This window comes from Fulmarus glacialis, unplaced genomic scaffold, assembly GCF_000690835.1.
Source record: "Fulmarus glacialis isolate BGI_N327 unplaced genomic scaffold, ASM69083v1 scaffold1784, whole genome shotgun sequence".
In the NCBI taxonomy this organism is placed as follows: domain Eukaryota; kingdom Metazoa; phylum Chordata; class Aves; order Procellariiformes; family Procellariidae; genus Fulmarus; species Fulmarus glacialis.
The window spans coordinates 90,438-116,696 of NW_009207246.1; the positions used below are offsets into that span (position 1 = coordinate 90,438).

At 42.4% G+C, this 26,259-nt stretch overlaps 1 protein-coding gene across 1 annotated transcript in view; it reads left to right on the forward strand.

Annotated features, from left to right (window-relative positions):
• The window catches only part of PHLPP1 (PH domain and leucine rich repeat protein phosphatase 1), a gene marked incomplete at its 5' end in the record, with an annotated part of 66,506 nt that extends 43,551 nt beyond the window's left edge, over nucleotides 1-22,955 (forward strand). The window contains 7 exons of the mRNA XM_009576000.1: nucleotides 5,487-5,687; nucleotides 6,717-6,879; nucleotides 11,619-11,749; nucleotides 15,291-15,395; nucleotides 16,335-16,529; nucleotides 18,711-18,939; nucleotides 20,879-22,955. Coding sequence (XP_009574295.1) covers nucleotides 5,487-5,687; nucleotides 6,717-6,879; nucleotides 11,619-11,749; nucleotides 15,291-15,395; nucleotides 16,335-16,529; nucleotides 18,711-18,939; nucleotides 20,879-22,012 — 2,158 coding nt within the window. The remainder of the gene's footprint in view (nucleotides 1-5,486; nucleotides 5,688-6,716; nucleotides 6,880-11,618; nucleotides 11,750-15,290; nucleotides 15,396-16,334; nucleotides 16,530-18,710; nucleotides 18,940-20,878) is intronic.
• Between the last annotated feature and the right edge of the window lie 3,304 nt (nucleotides 22,956-26,259).

Below are 26,259 nucleotides of genomic sequence, written 5' to 3' on the forward strand. Positions count from 1 at the left end.
ATCTCTTGTGATGTCTTTCCCGCTATGTCCGATTCTCACACACACTTTTTATTGCCTTCCTTGTCCAGCTTGCAGCAAACTACCATTTAATGGCTTGAAAACAGTTCTACAAAATGCTCTTCGGATAAGATGGACAAGCATTCAAGAGCTTTAGTGGAGTAGGGTAGAAAAACAGTGGCAGTGGTCAGGGGGGTTTAAAAATGGAGACACAGTGACAAAGGGCGAGGATTTGCCTCTTGCCTAAGCTTCCTTTCCAGTTAGGATGAACGCTTTCGGTATAAACCCTTAAAACAGCCATCAGACTATTTAGAGCAGTTGTGTGGTGAAGGTGTGTAGCTGTGATGTGTACAGCTTAACCCCTGGGCTTTGTTTTCTAGTGTCTGGTAGAGGCCAGCTGTGGTGGCTAAGCCCAGTGTCAGCTATTCGGAGCCCGTCTAGGCTCTCGTCTGCATGATTCTTGTTTTCAGCTTTGTTCAGCTGTTCTTATCTGTTTTGATTTTCTGTTTGTTTGTTTTGATTTTATTTAATTTGTTTTGGTGTGGTGTTTTTTTGGTTTGTGGTTTTTTTTTTTGCTGGAGTTCTGGAAGGTGACCCAGTTAAACTTGTTCTTGTTTGATACTTGCCATTTCCACCCACTGTGGTGGCTGCTTTTTGATGCAAATATTCAGTCCTATGGTGGATGCAGGAGAAGTGAGGGAGGAAACAAAGTCAAATGAACGCAAAGAGCTATTTGAGTGTTTGATGCACATACTTTTGTTGCAGAAATGCATTTGTTTCTTTGCTGGATAGTTTGGGGTTTGCAAGCAGATATATTAGAGACTGGGGAAATCTCAGTTAATGAAACAGCTAAAGATAGGTTAGAAAGTAAGAGCTGAGGAGACAGGAGCAGTTAAGTGGTTTTTTTGGCAGTCCATCAACAGGAAGGGGATTCACTTGAATGTTTCCGTCCTTTAGTTTTGTTGTTTTTTTTTTTTTTTAAAGGAGAAGAAATACCCTCTTTTGCACGGGCTGGCAAAACTGCCTTGATTCCTCCCCCCTCCCTTCCCCCCCCTACTTTTTCCCCCCAGACACGTTTAGCTTACAGGATTCTTCCTCCCATACCTGCTACCACAATTATAAATTATTTTAGGCTTAGGCGATCAGAAATTGAGGGCATGTCTCTGCAGAAGGGACTGAAGAAGAAATTTTGTATTTTGATTGCTCTGTGCTGATGGAGATCTTAGGGCACAGGCCAAACTGGAGATCTTGATTTCTCTGCATATTCTCTTTTTGCAGCTGCAGTATTCTTTCCAACTCTTATCAGTACTTTCAAGCTAAGCACAGTGGTTTTGATTTGCTGCTGCTTTGCCATTGGATGCAGTTGTCTGTGTTGCTCCTTTTAATGTTGAACATTCCTAAGCTTTTTGGAGGACGTACATTTTTCAGTGGTGGCTGTGTCTTACCAAGTTTGCCAAGCTACCTCAGAAAACGGTGAGGAATTGGGAGATGCTGTATTCTCACAATTGTCTATATTCAGCCTCTGTGTGTGCTAGAGGTAGGCATTGGCGTTAAAAAATTTCAAACCTTTTGCAGTTTTCAGTAGAAGATTTTCTTCCTCTGCTTTTGGAAGTTCAAACTGACATCAGAATCCTCTGGGTTTAAATAGGGAATGCATGTGACTGCATATTAGGTCTGTTTGTTGAATTAGATCCATGTCCTTGATTCTAGCCTATTCTTTGGGACAGTCTTTTTTTCTGTTTTGTCTCTTGGAGAAGCTAAATCCAGCAAGGGATTGTGCTTTAATACCCCATAAAACCAAAGGTGACTTATTCCAGCCAGAGATCAATGTTTATATTATTACCCCAGAGGAGAATTTGCACCTTGTCAAAGCTGAAGAATTCTGGCATCTCCCTGCCAGCACCTTCATTTCTTTCTTAATCTCCAACACTCTTTTAGTACTTGTTAATTCATGCTCTCCTCGCTATATTATACTCTGGTATGTGCGCAGGCTGCTGAATTCAGGTTTTTGTAGTGACGCTGTACTTTTTTCGTGAGCTTGTGGTATAGTGTGTGGGTGGAATTGGAAAGGGAAACAATTAATTTTGGACTGAGCTTTAACACTTGACATTCTGCTTCCATCTGATAAGCAATATGAGTGGGATCTCTTCAAGGAATATGAATCAGTTTAAGTCCATGCACAAGAGAACAGTTGTGCCCAAGTAAATTTCCATTCCTCTGGAGGGCATTTGTAAGATGCGCCTTCTAAGGTAGCAGCTGGCGCGTTGCACGAGGATGAAGAAATAGGGGAGTGGAAATAACCTGGAGGAGGACTTCTGTGTTAAATCAGTGTGAGGGAAAACCTGATGGGCAAGTATAGAAATTTTTTTTTTTTTTTTTTTTTTCCCCCTGGCACATAAGGTTATAGGACAGAATTGACAAAGCTTTAGCAGTAGCAATCTGCTGTTTTTTTCTGTCCTCTGCCCAAAGAATGGTGTCGTTCCCCCCTCCCCCCCTTTTTTTTTTAATCCAGAGAATATCTTGAAAGAATTATTGTTTCAGAATGTTTTTACTGTTTTAATGTAACAGCTCATCAAAAGGAACATGTAAATGAGCAGCATACTCTTTTCTAAAGAGTTAATTTAATTCTAATGATGTCAGCTACAGACAGGGATTTGTCTGTGACTGTCCTGAACCTGACTGTTGAGCGCTACCCAGCCGTGAGTTGTTACGTATGGGGTAGGTGAGATACCCTGCTACCACAGGGTTCCTGTTCTAGACTGTTGGCAAGATTTTGCTAGCCACCTAAACCTTGTTCACATCAAGGCACTAAACTGTAGGTCAGGATGATGGGGATTTATTTCCAACGTTGTTGTATCACTCTCTAGAAGATTCGGCAAAAGGGTTGGGGGGTACAGAACAGCAGCTCTCCTCTCTCCTTTCCCTATTAGAAAATATATGCATCAAAACTTATTTTTGGCAGGAATACACGGATTCCAGCCACTTTTAATACCAGTGAGGGAACAGCTTGAAATTTCTTGTTGTATTCCACCAATGTTGAAAGTTTATTAAAAACAGAAGAGCTTTTGTTTGATTCATTTTTCTTTTGAATTTAAAATGGCTTCGGTATAGCAGACTGTATTAATTTCAGCTTTATCAGAGCAACGTACCTTTTCTCCCTCGAAGCTTTCAGCTGTGTTTTGGGCTACCTGTACTTGAGCGAACTTATGTTCTTCCAGACTTCATAGCCATAGGATGCTCTCTAGATTATCTCTTCAGCTCCATTTGGTTATTAAAAGAAGGTACCTGTGAAACACTCCAGGTTATTCTGCTGCAGCTTTCAAGAACGTAAGTAAAATACAGTTTCCTCTTCAGGGTAGTGGAACATGCCCTTTTGTGGGGGATGTTTTGCTGCCTCCTCATCTCCATCGTATTGCTGTGAAAGTTCACTTTTCCCAGCAGCCTTAAACCTTTTTATTACTTAAGCTTTTCCAGGCTGAGCTTAAGACAACCATTTTGTACTATGAGTGGCACAAAAGATACTGTGGCTTTAATGGTAATCAAAGTGCCTTTTTTGTGGAGAGAGAAGACTATAATGCATATTAGATTGAAGTTGCCAAAGTAATAGTTGTCTGTACTTCAGCAATAGGTGTGCTTACTGGTGTTTAATTAAGTACAGGAACCGTTGATGTGGTGTGTTTCAGTTTAATAATCCAACTTTGAATGAGCTTAATATATTTCTGGTTTATAGCTGAAGGGTGAAATTGAGCAGCATCCTTTTAGAATAAATAAATAATTTTAAAAACCCTTTCAGCTGCTTATTCCCTTCTCTGTATTAATCCTCCCTCTCTTCCCTTCCTCCTCTGGAGTTTTATCACCCTTGTGAATAATGAATGAGCCTGAGGATTAAACTGTGTTTCTCCGAAGTGGACTTCTCTGTCAGTGTAGAACAGCTAACCTAGTTTCAGTTCTGTGCAGTGGTGAGAGATTTTTGCTTCTAATGGAAGTAGTGGGTTTTTTAATCCTTCGGATAGCATGTCTGACCCTTATTTGCTGCTGAGCAAGTTTCAACCAGCTGCAAACCCATTTCATTCATTAATAGACTTTAGAGGTCAGTGTGGATTCCTGCGTGCATGGGAGGAGCTATCGGTATTTTATCACTTTCTCTTAAGATCGATGACAGGAGCACACCTACCTTTTGTGTCCTGATCAGTGGCTTTATAGGCTTCAGCCAGCTCATTTCTGAGTCTTGTTTCTTGAATGCAGCTTTGCCCGTTGCAGCTGCCCATTCCCGTTAGTTGGTAGGAGCAGTACAGCCGGGTTTGAACGCGGACACTGCAGACTGGCAGGCACACACTTACTTCTGTGTCACAAGTTCTCTAAGGCAGCCTTTTCTGAAAAGGGGAGGAAGGAAGAGCAAGGTCTTATTTCTGTTGAAAAGGTATGGTCATGCCAGAGTTGGTAACTAAAGGATAAATAGCCTTATTTTTCCATTTCTTTGGAATTGCTTGTGTGAATTCTAGCTCTCAAGATGCCTACAGTGTGTATTCCTCCAGTGCTGCTGTGACCACCAAACTCCCCTAAAGAAACATGAATCCTCTGCCCACAGAACTTGACTGGCAGGAGTGGGCAGTGCCAATACCTCAACAGGTTGTGTTCCCATCCTGGAAATAGTCCTTTGAGGGAGAAAGAATAACTTCATTTCTGTGCTTCCTCAGTCCTTGCTTCTTGTGGGGGGACTGCAGAAAATATTGACAAGAGCTTCTGCCACTTTGGGGAGTAGGGGAAGGGCACTCAGGAACTACATAGAGATCTGGCTGTCTAGCCGCATACATCAGCAAGCAAGTATATAACTTCATTAATTTGATTTACTATTAGCACTGTCTCTCTTTAAAATCTAAAAGGCAAATTACTGCTTGGTCTCAGGTTTTTTTTTTTTTGTGATTGGTGTGTCTTTAGTTATCCAAATATTCAGAGAGTACTTTTTTGTGTTTTGTAGTAGCTTTCAGACCTGCAGGTTTAAACAAAACACTGTCTGCACCCTAGCCAATATTTAAAATACTGAAAAATTGGCTGGCGTTTTTACCAATGACTTCTTTTAGTCACTTGAAGGGCAGCTATACTCTCATGGTTCGTTGATGATGAATTCAGAATTCATTTTTATGTAGAATGAATATGGAAATGATGTGGTTTGTTATTGCTTTTACCTGTAGGTACAGCTGTAGTAATGTTGGAGGTACTGAGGTCTTGATAAGGGGATAGAGGCATTCTGAAATACTCATTTTGCTGATGTTTTGTTCGTACAAATGTGTTCATTTAAAAATGTGATTAGAAGTTTTGTTCATGTAACGCTAGACTTTTGGTCTTTCTGTCCATTGTTGTGAACTTGTTGCTTTTGACCTTTGCTCTATAACTGTCTTAACTCTTAAAATAAGATATTTTTATTTATATTTCTAGACAAAACCTGCAGAATGTTTCACTGAACTCCCTTATGCAACTTCTCTTTGCAGCCTGAGATTTCTTAATGCCTCTGCCAACAAACTGGAAATGCTTCCTCCAGCCACTCTTTCTGAAGAAACCCATAGCATCTTACAGGAGTTGTATTTGACCAATAACAACCTCACGGATAAATGCGTACCCTTGTTAACAGGTCATCCACACCTGAAAATCTTGCACATGGCTTACAATCGCCTACAGAGCTTCCCTGCGAGGTAAGTAACTGGTTTCACTGCCTCTGGCCCACCGGTGGGTGGGCATCATGAAACATTTTCACAGCGAGAACTAAATTGCACAGAAATGTGGTGGCGCGGGCTGTATTTTGAATGCGGTGAAACTGCAGTGGGTGGATTCACCTGCTGTGCCCTCTTGCGCGTTGCTACCCTCTCTTGCGTTACACGGACAAGTGAGTGCTGCGTGTTAGTTGGTGTGTTCTGATTGTGCTTGAAATTCTTTTCAACTGAACTAATTCAGCATGACCGCAGTATGCTTTTGAAGTCAAGCAAGGAGGTCTTCTTGGTTTTCCCTGGCTTGGTCACTTTGATTACACCTGGTGGGCTTCTCTTTACAAGAGATTTGTGAGCATAGCGCACATGTGAGGAAATGTGCTCTGGAAGTGGACTAAACTCCACTGGCGAAGAATCCTCTCACTCCAGAAGGAGATTCTGCCTTGGCAGCAATTCCATTACTTTCAATTCACTCTGTTTTAATCAGAAATCTTTCAAGTGTAAGATGTGCTGTAAAGCTGATGGGGTACAACCTTGGAAAAGAGATGCCAATAAATAACGGAAGAGACATCTCTGTCCTTCTGTGATGTTCTGAGCAGCTGGGCTTCAACAGCAAGGGGGAGGGAGGGAGATGAATTAGGGGGAAAGGCTAAGTGGGATGTCAGAAGACAGAAGGGAAAATGTGGGGTGAAGTGAGAAACTAGGGTTGAAAGAAAGGGGAAGGAAGGTGGAAAAAGAGTGGAAGTGAGCTGGTGAGCGGCGGGGGGGGAAATGTAAGCAAAGTCAGTCACTTGAAAAGTAGCATTAACAAAACATTGACAGAAGCAGCACACATTTTGTTCCACAACTGCGTTAGCATCTGATGTGAGGAGAGGTGACAGGCGCTGCTGTGAACAAGGACCAAAGTCTGCAATTTTATTTTCTTAAAATAATGAAAACCACTGCTCTTATCACCACTTCAAAATAAAATATGCGTGTCTATTAAAAGAAAAAAATCTCAAACTTCTGTTTTCATAGCAAAATGGCCAAGCTGGAAGAGTTGGAGGAAATTGATATTAGTGGGAATAAACTGAAAGCCATTCCAACAACCATCATGAACTGCAGACGTATGCATACTGTAATTGCTCACTCCAACTGCATCGAAGTCTTCCCAGAAGTCATGCAGCTTTCTGAAATAAAGGTAAGGAATGAATGTGCTTTGGAAGAAGCAAGTACAATGCGACTTTACCAATTCTATTCTACCCTCAGGTACTATCCTTGCTACAGGATAGTGTATTCTCAGAAATTAGAGATCTGACAGCTGCTTTCTCCTCTGAGGTCATATGCAAAATATTCACCCCTCTGCTGCCTTAGAGTGGAAGAGAAGAGCCTCAAAATCTGATTTTACGCTCACCTTCACCAGATCCTATCTTCTCTGCCAAATAAGTGTTAATTGTCTTCCTGTGACAGTCTGTTATGATACGACTTAAACATTTGGCAAGAGCTATGCGTAATTAACTCTTGCTGCCTTGGCAATTGGTTGATTATGTAGGAATGGACTTTGTTTAGAGCGCATGTTAAAAACCGCTGAAGCTGCAAAATGGGATAGGCCTTGGGGACAGAGATAAATTCCAGGAGTGCAGGCTTTGAGTATTCAGGCAAGCTACTTTAATTTTCCTAATTGCAGTCATATTTTGCACAACCGGAGGAATGCTTAATCTGTCTCTTGTATGTGTTTCCAGAAGTAATTCTGTACTTTTCCTGACACTTTTTTTTGTGGGATGCATTCTTTGCTTGACCACGCTGAAGAGCACTACTGCTTACCTTTTGTGAATCAAGTTCCTGCTTCTCGCCTGGCTATAATGCAGAATATTTTGCGCTGCGTGCTGTTTCTGCTGGCCAGAGCTGGAAGACAGTTAACTCACAGCGTACAGATCTTGTGATGTGGCAGAAAATCTGTCGTTCTCCGAGGTTGAGAACTGATTACCTATTTACGGGCTCAAAAAACTTAAGTGTCCTTTGGGCACTCTGTAAAGTCAAAAGGGTAAGTTCCCAGACTGCCGTGTGTGCCTCAGTGTCTGGGGTCAGGCAAAGCAGCAGGAGCAATAATTCTGTTGGACAGCGAGTACATGTAAAGATGAGCTTTGTGGTTTTAGCCAGGAAATCTCAAACAAACTTGTGGGTTTTTGAATACTCCTCCCTCTTTGGAACAATGGCCGGAGGAAGCGGAGGGCCATTTAGAATCGATCAGAAGCAAAGCCTTTTTTCTTAGAGGAAGAATTGGGGTGGGGGAGCAAGGCTCTGCACAGTAAACTTTCTTCAAAAGTGAGGGTGGTGTCAATCAAAAAAAAAAAAAACAAATGAGGATAAAGTAAACATGTTGATAGGAAACAATCAACTTTTTCCTTTTGTTTGCGCGCTTTGGGGAAAGCTGGATGTTTTATAAAAGCATCGGTATTTAAAGTGCTACTCTGCCACAACGCTTAGCAGAAAAAGGCTCTTGGAAGACTTGGCAGTTTCTTCCTGCTGGTTCCCTACAGTCATTTAGTTCTCTTTAGCAGAAGAAAGAGGCATGGACGTCACTAACTGTTTTGGGACTGCAGGGATAGCGTGCGTGACCTCATCTAAGAGGACGCAGTGCTCTAGGACTCCACCTTTGTGGAAGGAAAATGCCTGGTCAGTACTCAAGCCTGGTTTTGACTTAAATGAGATGAGTTCCTATAGTTGCCAGATGGGAAGGTGCCTTGTTGGGCGAAGGGGTTCTTCTGGCCTCTAGGTGATTTCTCTAGGTCAGGGTTGGTGTTTGTCAGTTTGGAGGTCAAGCTTGTGCTGCCTGGCTGTATCCTTTACTTAGCTTAACTAAGGAACTCCTTCTTAGGTACGTGAGAGCGCTCAAAATGTGCCAAAGTAAGTTCAGAATTTATTGTTTGAGTATGGATTTGGTTGTTTGTGGAAATAAGCTTGCTTGTAGCAAAGCACAAAGTTGTACAGACTCATGTCACGTCTGTGATTATGTCATATTTGATGGTTAATTTTAACTGAGGTGGCATTCAAACACTCTAAACTTCTTGGGAAACTCTGTTACCTGAGGTAATGGCTGTTTTGCTTTTGTATTTAATTAGCCTGAGAGACTGACATGTTACGCTTTTGGAGTCAGTGGTACTGGAGTAGTTAGTAGCAGCAGTTACTATGCTGAAATAATTTCAGAAGGAAAGCTAGGATAAATGATGATGCTTTTACACTTGCAGTAACTCCAGGATTTCCAAACACAAGGTCTTTTTAGTGACACAATTGTCTCTAAGCCTTTTTTAAACGCTACAGTCAAGGCTACAGAAGTTATGTGTTGTCCTTTGTGTTAAAGAGCCCAGTAGATGTCTCCAAGATACCTTATACAATACATTTTTTAGGGTTTTTATTGTATTTTATGACAGTTACTTATACTGTCAGTTAGGTTTATCTGTGCACACTGAAATGTCTTCTGCAAATGGCTGAGCAGCAGGAAGCACAAACACCTGAGTCAGTGCCCCAGAAGACTCTTCCTTACAGCCGTTGTTTGACTTCAGTTTCCTCGCCTTACAAAATAAAAAAGGGCACTTTTAAAATTGTTATCCAGTGTCTTGGTGTTCTTTCGCAGTCAAGCAGTTGAGTACTCCTTACTGCTTGAGCAGAGCTCAGTGACCCAAGCTTGCTTTTCCCACCTGGGACCTGATTTTACTTTATCATCCAGTTTTTGTTGACCGATGAGTTGCTTCTCTTTTGTGGTTGTCTTGCTGGGCTGCTGCAGTGAGGGTGATATGGAGGTTTCCTGTCATGGTTTTTGGTCAAGCTTATCTTTCACAGGAGCATTACCTTGAGATCTGAAATAAGTGAAGATCTAGTAGCAGTAGCATCTTAAAGACGACACTCAATCTTTGGTAGTTTTTGTCCTAGATAAATAGGTTAGTATCGGTATGGCTACCTTCAGTCACAACTGGAGATAACTCAAGTCCCTTCCAGCCTTGGACAAAACAGTTACAAAGCTGTAATTGCAGTGTAAGCAAATGCTGGATGTTAAACCCTGTCTTCCAGCTGGCCTGTCCAGTGCAAAATCCTGTGTGCAGTTGCAGGAGTTGTTCTTCTGGTGCTGCGTGGGGGGGGGCTAAACCAGCTTGCATTAAAATAACGCACGAGGAAATTGGGATCAGTTGGGAAATACGCTTTCCTGCTTGCCTGGGGCGTAGAATAAGGACTAAATTTAACATAGATATGCAGAAAGTCCCTTTTAGCCTATTCTTCAAATAGTACAAATAAAATCTAAGAAATCCGAACCTGATAAATAAGTGATCTTCACAAGTGCCTAGGGACCAAGGGATCTGCTGTAGAGCGTTGCTACCTTCGGCGTATTGGGCATTTAATGAGAGCAATGAAATTACTTCACTGATTTTTGTACTTGTTATTGCAGCATGCTCTTCCATCAAATTTGTAATGGCATTGAGGTGTTGAACACAGCAAGGCCTGCTGGCAGCTTCTTTAATCTGCAAAGTAGCTCTCTGGAAGCAGCAAGGAGTTGCACAGAGGAAAAAAACTCACTGGAATAGCTGTTCTGTTAAGCTGTCTACTATTTTGTTTACCTGACAGATTTAAACTCAGACTTCCTTATCAGGCTTAGATAACGTCAGCAGTTTGTTCTTCGTCGATAATAAGGCCTCCACATTAGACAGCCTCAGGATTCAAGATTTGGGTCAGAAATTCATTATTTCCATTGCATGTATTTAATAAAGTGTTAGGAGATTTTTCTTTTCCAGGTTTTACTAGGTTATCTTATGCCTTCTTCCAGGTCAGGATCCAATTTCTTTGAATATACCTACGAAAATGAAATGTCTCGCTTGTATCAATGGAAATTACGTAATGGTCAAAATGTGCAGCTAGGAAAAGCCTCCGCCCGCCCCTTTCAGCTTTCTGTTTTATTAAAGTTTTTGAAGTCTTTCTCTTTTTGCAGGTTGAAAGTAGAAAATAGTCTTACTAAAAGATGCGGATAGTTATTCTATCCTCTGTTAAATACCAGCCTGCTCTGTCCTCTGAAAATTTTTTTTTGCAATTTTTGGTGCGTACTACACTGGTGGTCCTGTAATAGGGTTTCGAGCGTTGGTTTTGTTCTAAAATGCCATATTTTTCCCTGTGTATTGACTTTCATCTGGATATGCAGCTTTAAATGATGTTTGTTTGGGGATTTTGTCATTCTAGTGCACTTGTTCTAGCTCATTTGTGCTTAGGTGGTGGATAGCCAGCAAGTTTCTCTGCTGTTTGGTATCATATTTCTTCTGAAATATTTAAGCTTTCTTCTTTCACTCATTTTATTGACTTCATACTTAAATATGATTCTGTCTAAGATGACACGAATTAAAACCATGTTTATAACTGCTCCAATATTTTTTCCTTTCCCCCTCTACTCCTCCCCTCCATATGCATTCATAACCCTGCCTATTTTAATATCCCTCAGTAAATATTGAATTCCTGAGATCGTGCTCATACTCATGCTGGTTTAAACTGACTTCTGAGGAGGGACTGCTATGCCAGTGGCTTAGAAGCCCCAACTGTATTTATCTCCATTTCCTTTATCCATTAAAAGACTGGCAACTGTTTTCATCAGTAACATTTTTTCTTAAATATTTGAAAATACACTGACCATCTTTGTCTCTGTGAAGAGCAGACAAACCCTACTGGTTTTGTAACAAGAAGACACCTGGCCAGAGACGGAAATGGCCAGAGGGAATATATTTCTAGGTGTCCCAGGCATCTGGGAAGTTATTTTGTAAGAACCGATTATCTAAATGAACGGTCTTAGGTCTCGGTTGCAACCTTTATTGTTCACGAAACGTGCATTACTACATTTAATCAAAATTTGTATGATCTTGATGACAGCTGAATTCTCTTGCTTACTTGGCTGCTTTCCTTTTGCAGTGCGTGGACCTAAGCTGCAATGAACTGAGTGAAATCACATTGCCTGAAAACCTGCCTCCAAAACTACAAGAGCTGGACCTGACTGGAAATCCCAGATTAGCCTTGGATCACAAAACCCTAGAGCTCCTGAAGTAAGTTACCCTACAGAGTGGGGAGCAGGCAGAGCGACTCCTGTCACTGGGATGTGACAAAACCACAGTATGCAGAAGTGTAAATCTCTTTAAGGAGTATGGCTCCCCATTGTCAGTGGATCAGAAAGTAACAGCTTGTATGGGTAGTTCAGAAATTAATACTTCATTAAAGAGGATTACTTTACCCACTTCAGTGCAATTGCTTTTGGCTGTAACTCCTGAAGGGGTTTGGTGGGCTGGTATAACCACTGTTGGGCCAGTTTGATCTCCATTTTACTTCCAACATTAGATTCAACCAAAATATTTGTTTCATTCCGCCATTGAGATGCCAGTAGCTACACATCATGGGTTTTTTTCTCACGTTCATCTGCTTGGGTCTGTCTTTGCTATTGTGCTCCTTTTTACCTCTTATCATAACATATCTTGTTACCTTTCATACCTCTCTGCTTTTGTCCTATAAATACTTTTCTTCCATATTTAAGCTGCTCCTGAAGACTCTCATCTCCCACTCTGCTTGCAGCAAAGCTAGTTACCTGGCCTTTGGACCTTCTATTTTTTTCCTGTCTACCTGTTTGTTTCCTGCCCTGGGACTTGCCATCCGTAACTGAAATTCGCCAGGTGCCTTGTGCCTCCTTCTGCTGTGTGTTGGGAAATTGTTGCACTAAAACAGATCAGCTGTGGACAGTGGTGCTGCCTTGCGCTTTTCCTATGTCCTGAAGGGAACTGCACCAGCTCAGAGGTTCCTTCTAAGTCTCTTTGATCCTTAAATATTGAATTATTCCAAGAAGCCTTGATTTACTTTTTAAGGGTTGAGCAGTCTCTTCGTGTGGTTTGCTTTTAAATGGTTAAGATCAGACACTGGAGTAGTAAACCTCATCTGTTGTGCAAGCAAGGGAAACTTACAGCATGAGTTTACTTTTAGCTTGAATCAGCGGATTTTATCAAATTTAAATGGAAATTTGAATAATGATAATTTTTCACAGATAAAACCGAGTCCATGTTCTGCAGCAGACAGCGAAAAAAAGGGGTGTTCCTATTTTAAGAGCTGCTTTATTGCGTACAGGAAACCTTCCTGAAGAAGCAGTGTGTAATGTTGTTCTGGTTCATATATATATATATTACAAAGCTAATTGAATTGTGTCGAAACTTAAAGTGAAGGATCAGCTTTTCTTGTGTATAACCCGGCAGACAAGATGGGCAAGCCAATCTCTTGCCACTTTAGTATTCAGGCAGTGTGCCCTATAGCAGTATTGTACAAATTTAAGTCCTAAGTAGTAGAAGGGTAGTGTGGCCCAGTTACACACCATATTTTCACTGGCGTATGTGTTGTCTTTAATTCACAGAAAATTTTTTTACTTGTGTGTGTTTTGTTTGGTTATTTGGGTTTTTTAATAAATTATTCTTAAGACCTCAGGTCTATTCTCTTTCCTAATATTCATTAGCCACGGTCAGGTGTTTCAGGCCTCCTGAGGGGCTTTGTAGTGTCTGCACTAATATACTACGCTGACTTCTACGGTTTGCTGCTATAACTGACTGTGAGGGAGGAGGTGCTCCTTTCACTTTGTGGCAGGCACAAAAATACTTGTGCACTTGGTACTTTTTATATCTTCCTTCTCCATGTGAAAGGCAGCTCTCCATCTGTGCCCTGGCAGGATTCAAGCAGGTAGTAGGTTAATATGTATTCTCAGGGCTGGTGAGAAGAAGAGTCCTGTCATGCATGCTTGCTTTTTTAATATGTATGGAGATCTTAAAGAAGGCTTGCATCCTTAGGAGGATGTTGCCAAGTGATTTATTGGATGTAAGAATTTTCAGTAGCAATTAAAATGAAAAAGAAAAAAAAAAAAAGATGCTGCTACTCTGATTTTTAGGAAAGAGCATTTAGTTCATTTGTAACGGTCATTTTAAACTAGGGGGAAAATAAGCGGTGCTGTCTGGAAGCCTTAGCCCATCTTCCCTGCATAGGATGTGCTGCTGGATATCATTCCTCTCCGGGTACACGGTCTGTTTGTAGTGGTGGTACTGAGGAAGCTGAAGGCAATGTGTTGAGGTAGCTTTTTTCACCACTGCTGGGAAGCCTTGAGACAACTCTGGGTCCTTGACCTGCCCAGGAACCAGGGGTCAGTCAACTCGGTTTAAAAAGAAACAAACAGAAAAACCCGTTTGATCCAAGTTCCTCTGCCCTGGAAGATAAGTGCCTTGTATGAGAAGTCTGTGAAGAAAGTGTTTGCTCATGTGTGTAGTGGTGTGCAGGTGGAGACAGAATTAAAATCTCTGCTGCTTTAGAAGAGACCCAGGCTTCCAGTCTGATTTGGGGTCAGATAATCTTTCCTAATGTTCGTGGCGAGGTGTTTGCCTCCTGTTTGTCACACAGAGGGCTGCAAAACCAAGGGCTTAAAACACCAGTGGTTCTAAGGTTATTTATGTAATTTGTTTGCTTTTAATCTGCCCTCGCTGATGTACATCCTGACTATTAGCGTAAGAAGAAATCGAACTGGATGTGACAGTACTTGGGGTTATTTGAGGAAGGCTGTGCAATGCGGAAAAGACTTTTCTGTGTGTTCAGGTCAGGTGGGGGTTTGGATAGAGAAAAATGAATGCTCAGAGTGAACCGTTAGACCTTTCTGCTTGTGTCCTTTTATGATTCTTATGGTTCATGAAGGGTTCGGGTGCCTTTGAAGCGACTGCAGTGTGTGTGGAGCTCACTTTCCCAGCCTTTGGAAGAGAGCAGTAGGGAGCAGGGAGGAGGTCATCTCTCCCCAGCAAAGCAGGGCTGTGAAAAGTATAAACAGGGAGGGCTGGGCCCTTTTTAAGTCTTTACTACACTGTGTGAGATATTTGAAATTCAGGCTGAAGGCTGTGTTGGTAGTAAATTGGAGGTAGAGGATCAAGGGCCTAAGTAAAAATTGGATTGTACAACTGGGGAAGGCAGAAGGGCTGTCCTCGCTGTCGGGACCGCAGGCTGGCTCTTGCAGGTTGGTGCAGGATGGAGCGGGTTTCAGTTTGTGGGCATTTTCATGGAAGGCTGTTACTACACATTGCTGTTTCTAACGAATTTTTTTGTTTCCTTTTTTTATTCTTTTTTTTTTTTTTTTTTTTTTCCATTTAGGCAATGGCGTGGGTCATACAGGAGACTTCATTTGAGTACAATGAAAAGAGTCTAGAGACTTGTTAAAATGGGTGGGAGAGATGTACAAGTTAAAAAAATCACTCCCCTGTACTGGCTTTCATAAAGCTAGTGACACATTTGCCTTATATTCCTACTGGGCCAGGTTTGAAACAAATAGTTCAGGGGTGAGAGCAGGGAAAGAAAAGCCAGCTAAGCAAAACAATGCAGCTGACACCCTCATAGAGGCTCAGTTATTTACTGCGTTTTTGTTCTGTGTATACAGACACATAGAAGTAACCACTTTGGATGTCCTGCTTCTATTAAATGTATTACTAAGAACTGGGAGAGAAAAAAAGGTGTTATCTTCACATTTTAAGCTGGATCATGTCCGCGCTTCAATCTGTTGCATCTTTCCCCTTTCCTTTCTCCTTGCAGCAATATCCGTTGCTTCAAGATCGACCAGCCCTCGGCCGGTGATGCTTCGGGAGCGCCGGCGGTGTGGAGTCACGGTTACACAGAAGCGTCGGGCGTTAAGAACAAGTAAGACCTGGAGTGGTTTTTATTACACGAGCATCCTAGCGGCGGAGCACCTCTGTGTTGATACAAAGAAATCCTTTTTTCCGTGAAAGTTTTGGGGACGTTTTGGGCCTCACAAAGGCAGAGGCCATGCCATGACTCTATATTTGTATACTGGGCCCCTGCCTGGCTCTCCACTCTGGTCTTTGTTAGGGAAGTTGCTAAGATACAAGTGTAACCAGCACATTTTGTCTATGCAAGACTCCAGTACTTGCAAAAGATCTGAGTGTTTAAAAGCATTTTCCTCTTTGCAAAGCTTCTTTATCTTCAACCAAAGGATGTTTACTAAGCAAATCGGAGATCCTAAAGGAAGAGGCAGAATGGCCAAAACTCTGAATATTCATAGTGTGCGGCGCTCCTGTGACTAAGGGAGCACTTGACAAATAATGTACCAAGAGTCTGCTAGTCTCTGTGTTGCTGGCAATGTGATGAATCTTTCTTTGTTCCTTAAATACCTTTTTAGAAATCTTCTGCTACCTAGGTTTCCGCAGCAAGTGCCAGCAAGCCTTTACTTACCGTTGACTGATTTAACGCACAACTTGGTCATTGGCATGTTAAATCACAAGGATGCCTTTCAGAGGGGCAAGTGCAGTTTCAACTGATGTTGTTTCAGGCATACTTTTCTCCCCATTTCTACAAATAAGAAACTTGTTCACATGCTGAAAAGGAGGAAGAATCTTTAGGGCTTGGCTTGAACTTCCAGTATAGTTCTCTCCACATCTTAGCACTATTGATGGGCCTGACTCTTCTCCATAGCTCAGAAAGCAGTTCTGAAATGCTTGTGAACAGAGGTGGTCAAAACTGGCTCTCAGACCAGGCTGCATCTTTCTGGTCAGAATGACAAGATGAGAAACTAGTAGTGGGTAACAACCTTGATGTTCTCCTGCTTTGTTTTTTCACTAGGCTGTGTGTGGCAGCACTTTCAGCCAATAACTTCTGTGACAACCGGGAGGCACTTTATGGTGTTTTCGATGGTGACCGCAACGTTGAAGTGCCGTATCTGCTGCAGTGCACAATGAGCGACATCTTAGCAGAAGAGCTGCAGAAAACAAAAAATGAGGAGGAATACATGATCAACACTTTCATCGTTATGCAGAGGTGAGTCTTGGATCTGAAGCCTTTTTTACCTTGTGTATGCTCACTGGGCAGTTTGTTCGCTTTCAGGTCAGACACCTGCTTTTTTCTTGCTTCAAAAAAATGCGAGTGAGGAAAAAAGCCTCAGTATCTGGCTATGTTTTTTTTCTTTTATTACTTGTTTTGTGAGTGTTGCCCTCTGTTCCTTTCAGGTGTGGGGAGAAAAACCCCACCCAAACAAAAAAAAACAACACCTGCAAAGTTACTAAATGGTGGGTGGAGGTTTACTCTTTTCTAGTATCTTCTGTAAGTCTTACGATTCACAATTGGCCGAAACCAAGTCAGTGGTATGAATCTCTTGATCATCTTTTAAACTTCCTTACTACTACTGGCTGCAAAGCCTGGGGTGATCCTTTCTGTTTCTCTGTACCAATTCGGTTTATTTAAGGCTACACAGATATTTAAAACATGTAGCCTGACTCCTTAGAAATGTCTATCTCCTGTCATCCTTTGGCCTTAGAATATTATTTGAGCAGGACCCATCCAAAGAGATTGTGATACGATAGCTGTGAGCGTAATAGTAGCTTTGTGTAGTGGTTTGGAAACCTGTGTGCGTGCTGTTCTTGACAGAAGAAGAAATTGTGCCTGGGGAGACACTGAGTGAAGGAGGAGTACGAAGGGAATTGAACAAAGGAGAACGAAGAGGTCAGGGAAACAAAGGAGAAAGCAAATAAGCAGCTTAGAGACTGAGGAAATGGATCAAGTTAAAAGTGGCATTGCTTATCGCTCAATTGCTGCACCTTTGGAAAGGAAAAATACTGCAGTTCTGGTATCAGGAAAGATATGGAAGCAGTAGGGTGGTATTGAACCTTACAAACACAAGAGAGAAAATGCTTCCTATAATTGCTTATAACAGTTCCTCAGAGCAGTAGCTGAGAAGGTGGTTGCCATATACTTAAAATATTCAAAAATAATAACAAATTATCAAAAGTACTTATTAAGTGGTTTTGTTTACTACTAATGCCATTTTACAGGAATGTGGCAATCCTACAAAAAGCTGGTGGTTTGTTGTGGTGGTTTTTGTTTTTTTTTTTTTGTCTCAAATCAGAATAAGCTAACCACTTCTTTGGAGAACCAGAAATAGTATTCATTCCAGTTGCATTTAACCATTCATTGAGGATTATTACAGATGATATGCAATAGTCCTGAAGTGTATTTTTAAAAAAATAAAAAGCACATTGAAGCTTGGTTACAAATTTAGTTGTACGTTCTCTCCCCAGGATTTTGAATCAAAAATTCTTGCCAGCTATACCTAGCCTTAGTATAAATTTTAGTAACCTCTATAATTAGCTTTCTAATTACTGTAATTCCTAATTACTATAGGAGAAGGCCCTGATAAACAAGATACTGGGAAGGATGGATGTTTTTCACAGTCTAGTGTTGAAATGAATTTACATTCTAATGACAGGATTCTGAAAACTTCAGTTTTATCCATAGATTTTTTTTCACCTTGACCCCTGCTAAAACAGCAGGCTTAAATATTTCCAAGAACGTATTTAACAGGTTAGTAACTGACAGGATAAATGAAGTGTGTGCCTTCTTACAGTGGAGTTAACAGCCACTGTGGTTTTTTGGTCATCATTTGGTACTTTAAGAACATTATTCTGAAGACATCACAAAACAGTGAACCTCTGCCTTCTATTTTTGCTCAAAAATAGAGTTTTTACAGTTAGAATTATTATTTTTACAATAAAATCTGTAGCTTCAGAAGCCAAAGAACCAGCTGGAGAATATGAACCCCCTTTTTAAGCTCTACCTGTACTCATTTAATAGTCCTCAGTACTTTTCTAACCCTCTCTGTTTCCCTCGATCTGACCTTTAAAGCAAACGTCTTTAAGATGTAGAGGAAGGGAGACAACTGTGCAACTCTTAAGTGCAAAGATTTTTGTTTTTTTTTCTAAAATTGAGCAGATTTGCATATCTGCATATGTGTAAATAACACATTGCCCGAGAGTTGAACGTGATTTCTCTGCTGCCAGTCTTCTGTGTCACAGTCTTCAGTGGAGACTTTTGTTTCTGTCCCAGTGATCCAATAAAGTCAATGCCCTGAGTGCTTGTGGATGCAGAACAGCGGCTGTTTCTCCGTAGTACCCGTAACGCTTGTTTTCCAATTAAAGAACAATCATTGTTTTGTTTAAATTCCAGGAAACTTGGAACAGCTGGACAAAAACTTGGAGGCTCTGCTGTCCTTTGCCATATAAAACATGATCCCATGGACCCTGGTGGATGCTTCACGCTAACCTCAGCAAACGTGGGGAAGTGCCAAACCGTTCTCTGCCGGAATGGGAAACCTCTGCCTTTGTCCAGGTGTTACGTGATGAGTTGTGAAGAAGAGCTGAAGAGGATTAAGCAGCATAAGGCCATTATCACAGAGGTTAGAGAAAAGTTAGGGACTGTTGCAACTTGCAGCTTCCTTGGAGAAGCTGCACAGCAATGCATGAAATTACATGTCGATACTAGTAACCTCAAAGAGGTGGTGTTAATGGTATAGGTTCCAGAGTTGCACTTTTCCTTTCAAGGTGATTCATATCACGCAATCAGGTTATCATGCAATCAAGTTGCTTTTCCATCCCATTGCCATGCTGGATTTTGGTTAGCTTCAGAGAGTGAGCAACTGTGAGCGTGGTGCGTTGAAACAGGAAAGCAGACAGCCTCCTCCTGATGGGGAGAGGAATTGCTGTGGAGCTGTCATGAAGAGCCTCTCCAGACGAAAAGGATGAGAGGGCAGAGCTCTTGGAGTGATGCCATCCTTCCCTTAGGAGACTCCTTGCTCCTGCCAGGCTGACTTTGCTGTCTGAGCTCCTATGTTCCCAGAACTGCCCTTTGACAGGCAGCTCTTGAAGAGAGCACTTGCCCAAAAGGAAAACCCATCCTGTGCTCAGCTGAACCATGAGAGAAGGGAAAACTATTTGTTCCCTTCTTACAAGCTTGAAGCCACCGCTGTCAGTTTTGCTTTGCCTTGTGCGAAACATGCATAGAAATAGATAAATACTGAACCTTCCTAATGGTGGAGGAACGGGCAGAAAACTCACTGCCGTACGCCCGTGAGCAGGGTGTGTGTGTAGGGGTGTGTGTGTGTGGAATAAGTCATGTGCCTATTGATCTTGCCGGGGAAGGGTGACGACTGGGTTCTCAAACGTGACAAGTTGGAAGGGAGTCACTCCAACATAGCGTGCATCACCGAGGCACGCTCATTGTGTTGTTCCGTGGAGGAAAAGGGAAATTTCTGCGCTGAATCTTCAGATGACTCACTGATTTCATGCACATTGATGGCTTATCACTGCTGTCAGCCTTCTAATGGGGAAGTTAACAAGTTTTTTTTTTCTTCTGAGTGGTTTTAAAGGGGAAGCTTTTTTTACTCTTGGTTCACTTTTCTGTGGTTATCTGCTTTATAATAACCACTGTAGTCGTCAGCTGGACTAAATGAGTGTAAAGCCTCACCTTTGTTTTTCTTCTCAAATACACAATTAGCAGGGTGCAGCTATCCCCAGCAGGCTGACAGATAGCCAGGCTTGCTGTTTGAGACACTTCCTCTGCTTATTCTGGCAGCTTGGATTCTAACCAGGACAGGATCCTGGGATTTGGACGTGCATGGGATTTACTTCTCAAATACGTCCATTTTTACTGATGTTTTCCCTTCAGATATTACTCGTCCTCCCCTTGGAAATGTCGTATCTAAGTGGAAATGTAGTAAGTAATTGGGGCATGTAAAATATTTCACTACAACTCAGCTGAACTGAGAAATGCAGACTTGCTCTCTGCTGCATTTGACTTGCATGCCTCATTTAAAGTCTTTTTTTTTAATGAACATTTGTTTCGAAAGTGATGAGCCAAGATGAAACCTACGATTGTTACAGCTGCAAGAGAAGAGTCATAACTGAATGACCTGCCCCTATATCAAATGGAGCTGTGTGTGGCTTTGCCCTGTATGAAGCCAGATACCGTGGGTGGAGGAGGGATAAGTCTGACTCACTGGTAAAACATTAGTCCAGTTGGCTCTCGCAGCTGCGGGAGCAGAATAGATGGCTTTTTGTTGCAGACTTCTGCTTTGTTGGTCTGTGCTGCATAGGTGATGCTGATGACAAATCAGTAGGGTGTAGGAGGCGTAGCGCAGGACTGGAAACCAGCCATTGCTGTGCTCTAATCCCAGCTCTGTCACCTCCTTGCAAGTCACTTTACTTTTCTGCCTTCATGTCTGTAAATGGCAGTGTTGGGGGTACTCCAAAAACAGCCATTGCTAAAACGCGAGGAGATGCAGGTGCTGTGGATCCTTGTCTGCTTTGTTTCCAATTTCCTGTCCTTTCTGATTTCAGGATGGCAAAGTGAATGGCGTGACGGATTCAACAAGAATCTTGGGGTACACCTTCCTTCACCCAAGTGTTGTGCCGCGTCCTCACGTCCAGTCCATCACCTTAACTCCGCAAGATGAGTTCTTCATTCTGGGGAGCAAGGGTCTGTGGGACAGCCTCTCGATGGATGAAGCAGTGGAAGCAGTCAGAAACGTGCCTGATGCCCTGGCAGCCGCGAAGAAGCTTTGCACTTTGGCCCAGAGTTACGGCTGCAACGACAGTATCAGCGCTGTCGTGGTTCAGCTCAACGTGACGGAGGACAGCTTCTGCTGCTGTGAACTCAATGGGGTCCCACCCCCCAGCCCGGGCATTTTCCCCCAGTCTGTCAATGTGGTCATCAAGGACAGGCCAACGGATGCGCTTGGGATGCCCTCTTCGAGCAGCGGTATGGCTTCGGAGATCAGCAGCGAGATCTCCACCTCTGAAATGAGCAGTGAGGTGGGGTCCACGGCCTCTGACGAGCCTCCACAGGTAGCCATGAACGAGAACAGCCCGGCCTACCCGGGGGAGCAGCGCTGCATGCTGCACCCCGTCTGCCTGTCCAATTCTTTCCAACGGCAGCTCTCCAGCGCCACCTTCTCCAGCGCCTTCTCCGACAACGGCCTTGACAGCGACGATGAGGAGCCGATTGAGGGGGTGTTCACCAACGGCAGCCGCGTGGAAGTGGAGGGGGACATCCACTGCAGCCGAGCGAAGGAGAAGCAGCTTCTCCAAGTGCCGGTGGAAGCCAACGACGAAGGTATCGTCATCAGTGCCAACGAAGACGAGCCCGGCCTTCCCAGGAAAGCTGAATATTCTGCCACGGGCACAATAGGGCGCCGGCGGGGCAACGGTTCTGTCGCGCCACAAGAGAGGAGCCATAACTTAATTGAAGTCGCAACAGATGCGCCGCTCAGAAAAACAGGGGGCTACTTTGCTGCTCCAGCGCAGCCCGATCCCGACGACCAGTTCATCATCCCACCAGAGCTTGAAGAAGAAGTCAAGGAGATTATGAAGCAGCACCAGGAGCAGCAACAACAACAACAGCAGCAGCAGCAGCAGCAGCAGCGGCAGTATCCAATGGACCACCTGGCAGACTATTACGATACACCACTATGACCCACTCTATTTACTGCTCAGAAATAAACTAACAAATGAGGAGACTTGAGTGCGGGACCCAGTGGGCTCGCATTACAGCAGGGGTTTTCCTTATCCTTTTCCTTTATATACTTCCTTTTCCTTATCCTGCCACTACAGATAACTGCAGCTTTTCAGTTTGTTAGGTTTAATATTCATTGACTTTCTTCTAGAGACGCTTGACCGGTAAAGTTTAAAATAGTTAACCTTCCCTTAACATATCAAGTGTAAAAACAAAAAAAAATAAAAAAATAATAAAAAGGTTTAATATATTGCTGAGAAACAGATGATGATGTAATATTTTTTAAAATGGCTTGTTTGTTTTGTTTGAAAAGCAGGGCAGTAGCCAGTGCTAAATGATTTAAGTAATATTGTAATACTGTATTTCTTTGAGAGAAAAGGCTTTTTTTGGTCTTGAAAATGATAGACATTTGTAGAATATGGAGACTAACTCCTAGGAGTTGCTTTACTCTTTCAGGTGACTTAAGTCACTGAGATTCACTAATTTTCTCTGAGAGAACAGTTGATTGGGAAATTCCTGTAAATAGCTCAGTGTTGTATAGTGATGCTTACATGTTTTGTAGCCTTGGCATTAAGGACACGACCTGAAAAACTGACCTTTTTTTCTTAAGCGACTCTTTGGGCCATGGTCATTGAGCGTAATGGACTGAGCGGCTGTGTACAAGTTAGCTAGAGCCGAGATGGTGTAGACCATTTAAAGAAACCCACTTTTTCCTCTGGTCTCTTTCTTTCCTTACTTTTACAGACACGTTTTGTTTGTGTTCCTTACTGCTGCCACAACCAGCATGATTGTATAGAGCTCATTTGCTGTAGAACATTTACATACCAAGAGTTATATTAAAGCCGAATGCACAAATGAACATGTCATAATTTTTGTTATAATAAATACGAAATTTACACCTGATGTCTGCTTTTGTCTGAATAGCTGAGCAGCAGCTTTCAAACACTAGCTTGCTGTGGTTCATCAGCGTGCTGCTCAGATTAAACTGAGAAGTGCTGAAACTTTTTCGGCTCGATCACATTTTTACACTAACTGCAGAAGCTCACGTGTACTTTTAGAATTTAAAGGCCATGCAAAATGGCCTTTAAAAGATAGGAAACACCTCTCTGAGGAATTGATCTGTTTCTTTTTTTCTTTCTCGGTACTAATTCAGCACTATTGATTTGCCCTTTGCCACAGTATTGACAATGCCGGAAGACTGAAGAGGAGCCGTGCTCTGGCTCTATCCCACTGGGACCAAGTAACTGAAGATAGAAATGATGAAGGGATAATGCGGGCTAAGAAAAGGGAGAAAGAGAACATTGGATATGGACAGAAGAGGGAAAATATAAAGAGAAGGTGGGACAAGTGAACTCAAAGCTACCTGCGCAAACTCAGATTTGCTGGAATGCGTTGAATGAGCAGAAGTTTGACTTTGGTAGCAAAAACAGATTTGTTGAATGAACAGGCAGTTTGACTTTGGTAGCAAAAGGGTATTTTTTGTGATTCCTGTGGGAAAGGAGCAACACCCTTTTTCAATATTGCCTCTAACCAACTGCTCCATTTTACTTGTAACTCTTTAAAAAGCTGAATTAGCGTGTGATCATGACAGTGTCTTGTTCCTGCTTGACATTTGGTCTGTATTTTGGGAGAGGACTGTGGTAACAGGCTGTGGTCCTTATTTTGTTCTAGGGTAAAATAGCCAAGTTAGGACAGGATTGCTGTTAACAAGAGATTTTGAGTTTCTTTTCCTTAAATAATAACAGTAGAGAAGCAAACATGAAAATACCTGGTTTGGTAAATGTTTATAGTACTGTCTACTGTAGATCTAGAAGATTGTACTTTATTGTAATTTGAGCTTCAAAATATCTCTTTCTTAAAGAAAACTCATTAAATAATGTATTTAAACAAAAAAAAGTTTATGGTTTATTGGCTAGTAACTCTTAGGTGTTCTTTGCTTAACAGTTTGTATATTTCAAATTTTGTTGAATGATTCATTTTCCTTAGTGTCCTTGGAAAGTGTTATCTTTTTTTCTTCTGTTCAGATGTTGCTTGAGGCTGAAGGTGATAACTAGCAAGGACACTACCATGGCCTAGGCAAGTGATTACAAGTTTAGAGTTTCCTGAGCAAGCTGGAAAATTTTCTGTACCTTAAAAAAAAAAAAAAAAAAAGGGCAATTCTCTTCCACGTAGCACCCACTGCTAGTGGAGGAGTAATCTTGCTGTGGCCCTCTGTGGTCTCTCTTCATGATAAGGTGCCTCTGGTATGCCAGAGAGAGGAGGCAGAGGTCAGAGTAGGGGTGGAAGAGGAACCATTTCACGTGAGCTAAACTTTGGCCCAGCGCTGAGAATTGGCACTCCCTGCTGTGCCCTTTTCTCGTGTGAATAGGAGCGTATGCACGCAGGCTTCACAAAGGCTTTCCCTTCCCTTCGTTTGAAGGACACACTCCAAGAACTTGCCAGCCCCTGTGGCATTAGCAGCTCACAGGCAACAGTGCGGTTTCTCTCCTTATGCCCTTACCTTGAAGCATAGATGGTCAAAACTGACAGCCCACCAAAGCCTGCCACTTTCAGCGTGGTACCTTCTGTAAAGTTAACGACGGCATTCTGGAGTCAGGGCTTCTGTAGCATCAAAGTGACAGGATTTTGGCTGAGGAGCTGTACCTTTGGATTTCTGGCCTGCCTGAAGAAGACATTTGTGGTAGTTGCCTGTCTTAACAAGTCATAATGCGAAGGATTGATGCATTCATAGGGGCAACTTCATCCCGCTACTGGGCTTCCCATAATGTGCTGAACTAGATCAGTAGGTTGGATGGCTGGGAAAGTTTATTTTTAAACAAGGGCAAAGGGTATTTTGTTCTGGCTTTAAACTGGGACTTGGAAAACAAGGTTCAGTTTTTGCAACTTGTAACTTTTCTGGACATCGCTATCCTCTTTCACAAAAGGGGGTTAGTGTGTTCTTGTGAGGACTGAAACTGAAGTCATTGATTTCATCTAGGTGCATTACTGTCGTATGTGATTTTATGATTATGTGCACGGTATATTTTACACAATTTTGACCTACCGGGAACTATCCGACTCGAACAGAGAAGTGGATTTGTTTGCAGAACTTGACAGCTGTAGCAGGGGCAAAGGTTGGGGGCTAAAAAGAAAGGAAGGCTTTCAACTGGGGAAAATGTAGAACCATATTACCTTTATAATCAGACCTTTTGTGTCCTTTGAAACTTGCTGATAGCCGTATCTGAGACAAGCAGAAGTGCATGAACAGGAGGAGGTAGATGGCTGGTGGCAGAAAAAAGAACATATTTACATTATTTCCTGGAAGATAACTTTAAGTAGGAAGCTATGAGGGTATTGAGAAGTAACTGAGTTGCTTATGTGCTTGTATATGTGAGCCTTTTTTTTGTGGCGTAAAAGCTTTTTTTCCTTGCTTTCTGCCATAGTGCTCTAACATAATGCGTTTTGCTGTGCATGAATAACCTGTTGGTGTTCTGCTTGTGCATTGAGCCCGTGGCACCACCATCTTGTTGGTAACTGGTGCCGTGGTGGCATTGCCTTTCTCTGGCTTACTGCTCTTGGAGTGCGCCAACTATGTCCATGTAGGTTGTCTCCCTCGCTACTAGAGAATGTGCTGCTACTGCAGCACCCCATACGTTACCCTTTAAGTAGTCTCAGCTTGATGACTAGCCATCATGCTTACAACTCGTATGCGTCATTTTCTAGCAAATTGTACGTATGTATTTTTTTAAGTATAACTGCTACTTTGGAAGCACATCCACGTGGGGGTGGGTGTTAATGAAGTGTCACACGCACCTTTGGAGGTAATTTCTGCATCTCTGCCCTAGTCATGGATGATGTCTTTTGGGTTCAACCTTGCAGGTCTGGGCTTGCAAATGTTCACTTGAGTGGATCGCTTGGGATAACCTAGTGAACAGTTTACTGATCTGGGGTGCAGAAGGGTTTGAGTTGATTCAAGCGGAGCAGTAGGATTCAAAGGAATAAACGGAACAGTGACTTTAGCCCGGTCAGCTTGATTTCCCTGGACACTGCCTGCCATCGATGAAGAGATGAGCTTCCCTAAGAGGAGAAGGCACTCAAGTCTTAAGCTGAGCGGTTCTCAGCAGTGCTGTAGGGTCAGGTCCCTCAGAGCTTTGGCTGCAGGGGGAGCTGTGTGGCCATAAGTTGGTGAAAACATCTTTCCAGCTGAGCTGGAACCAAGACGTCTTGG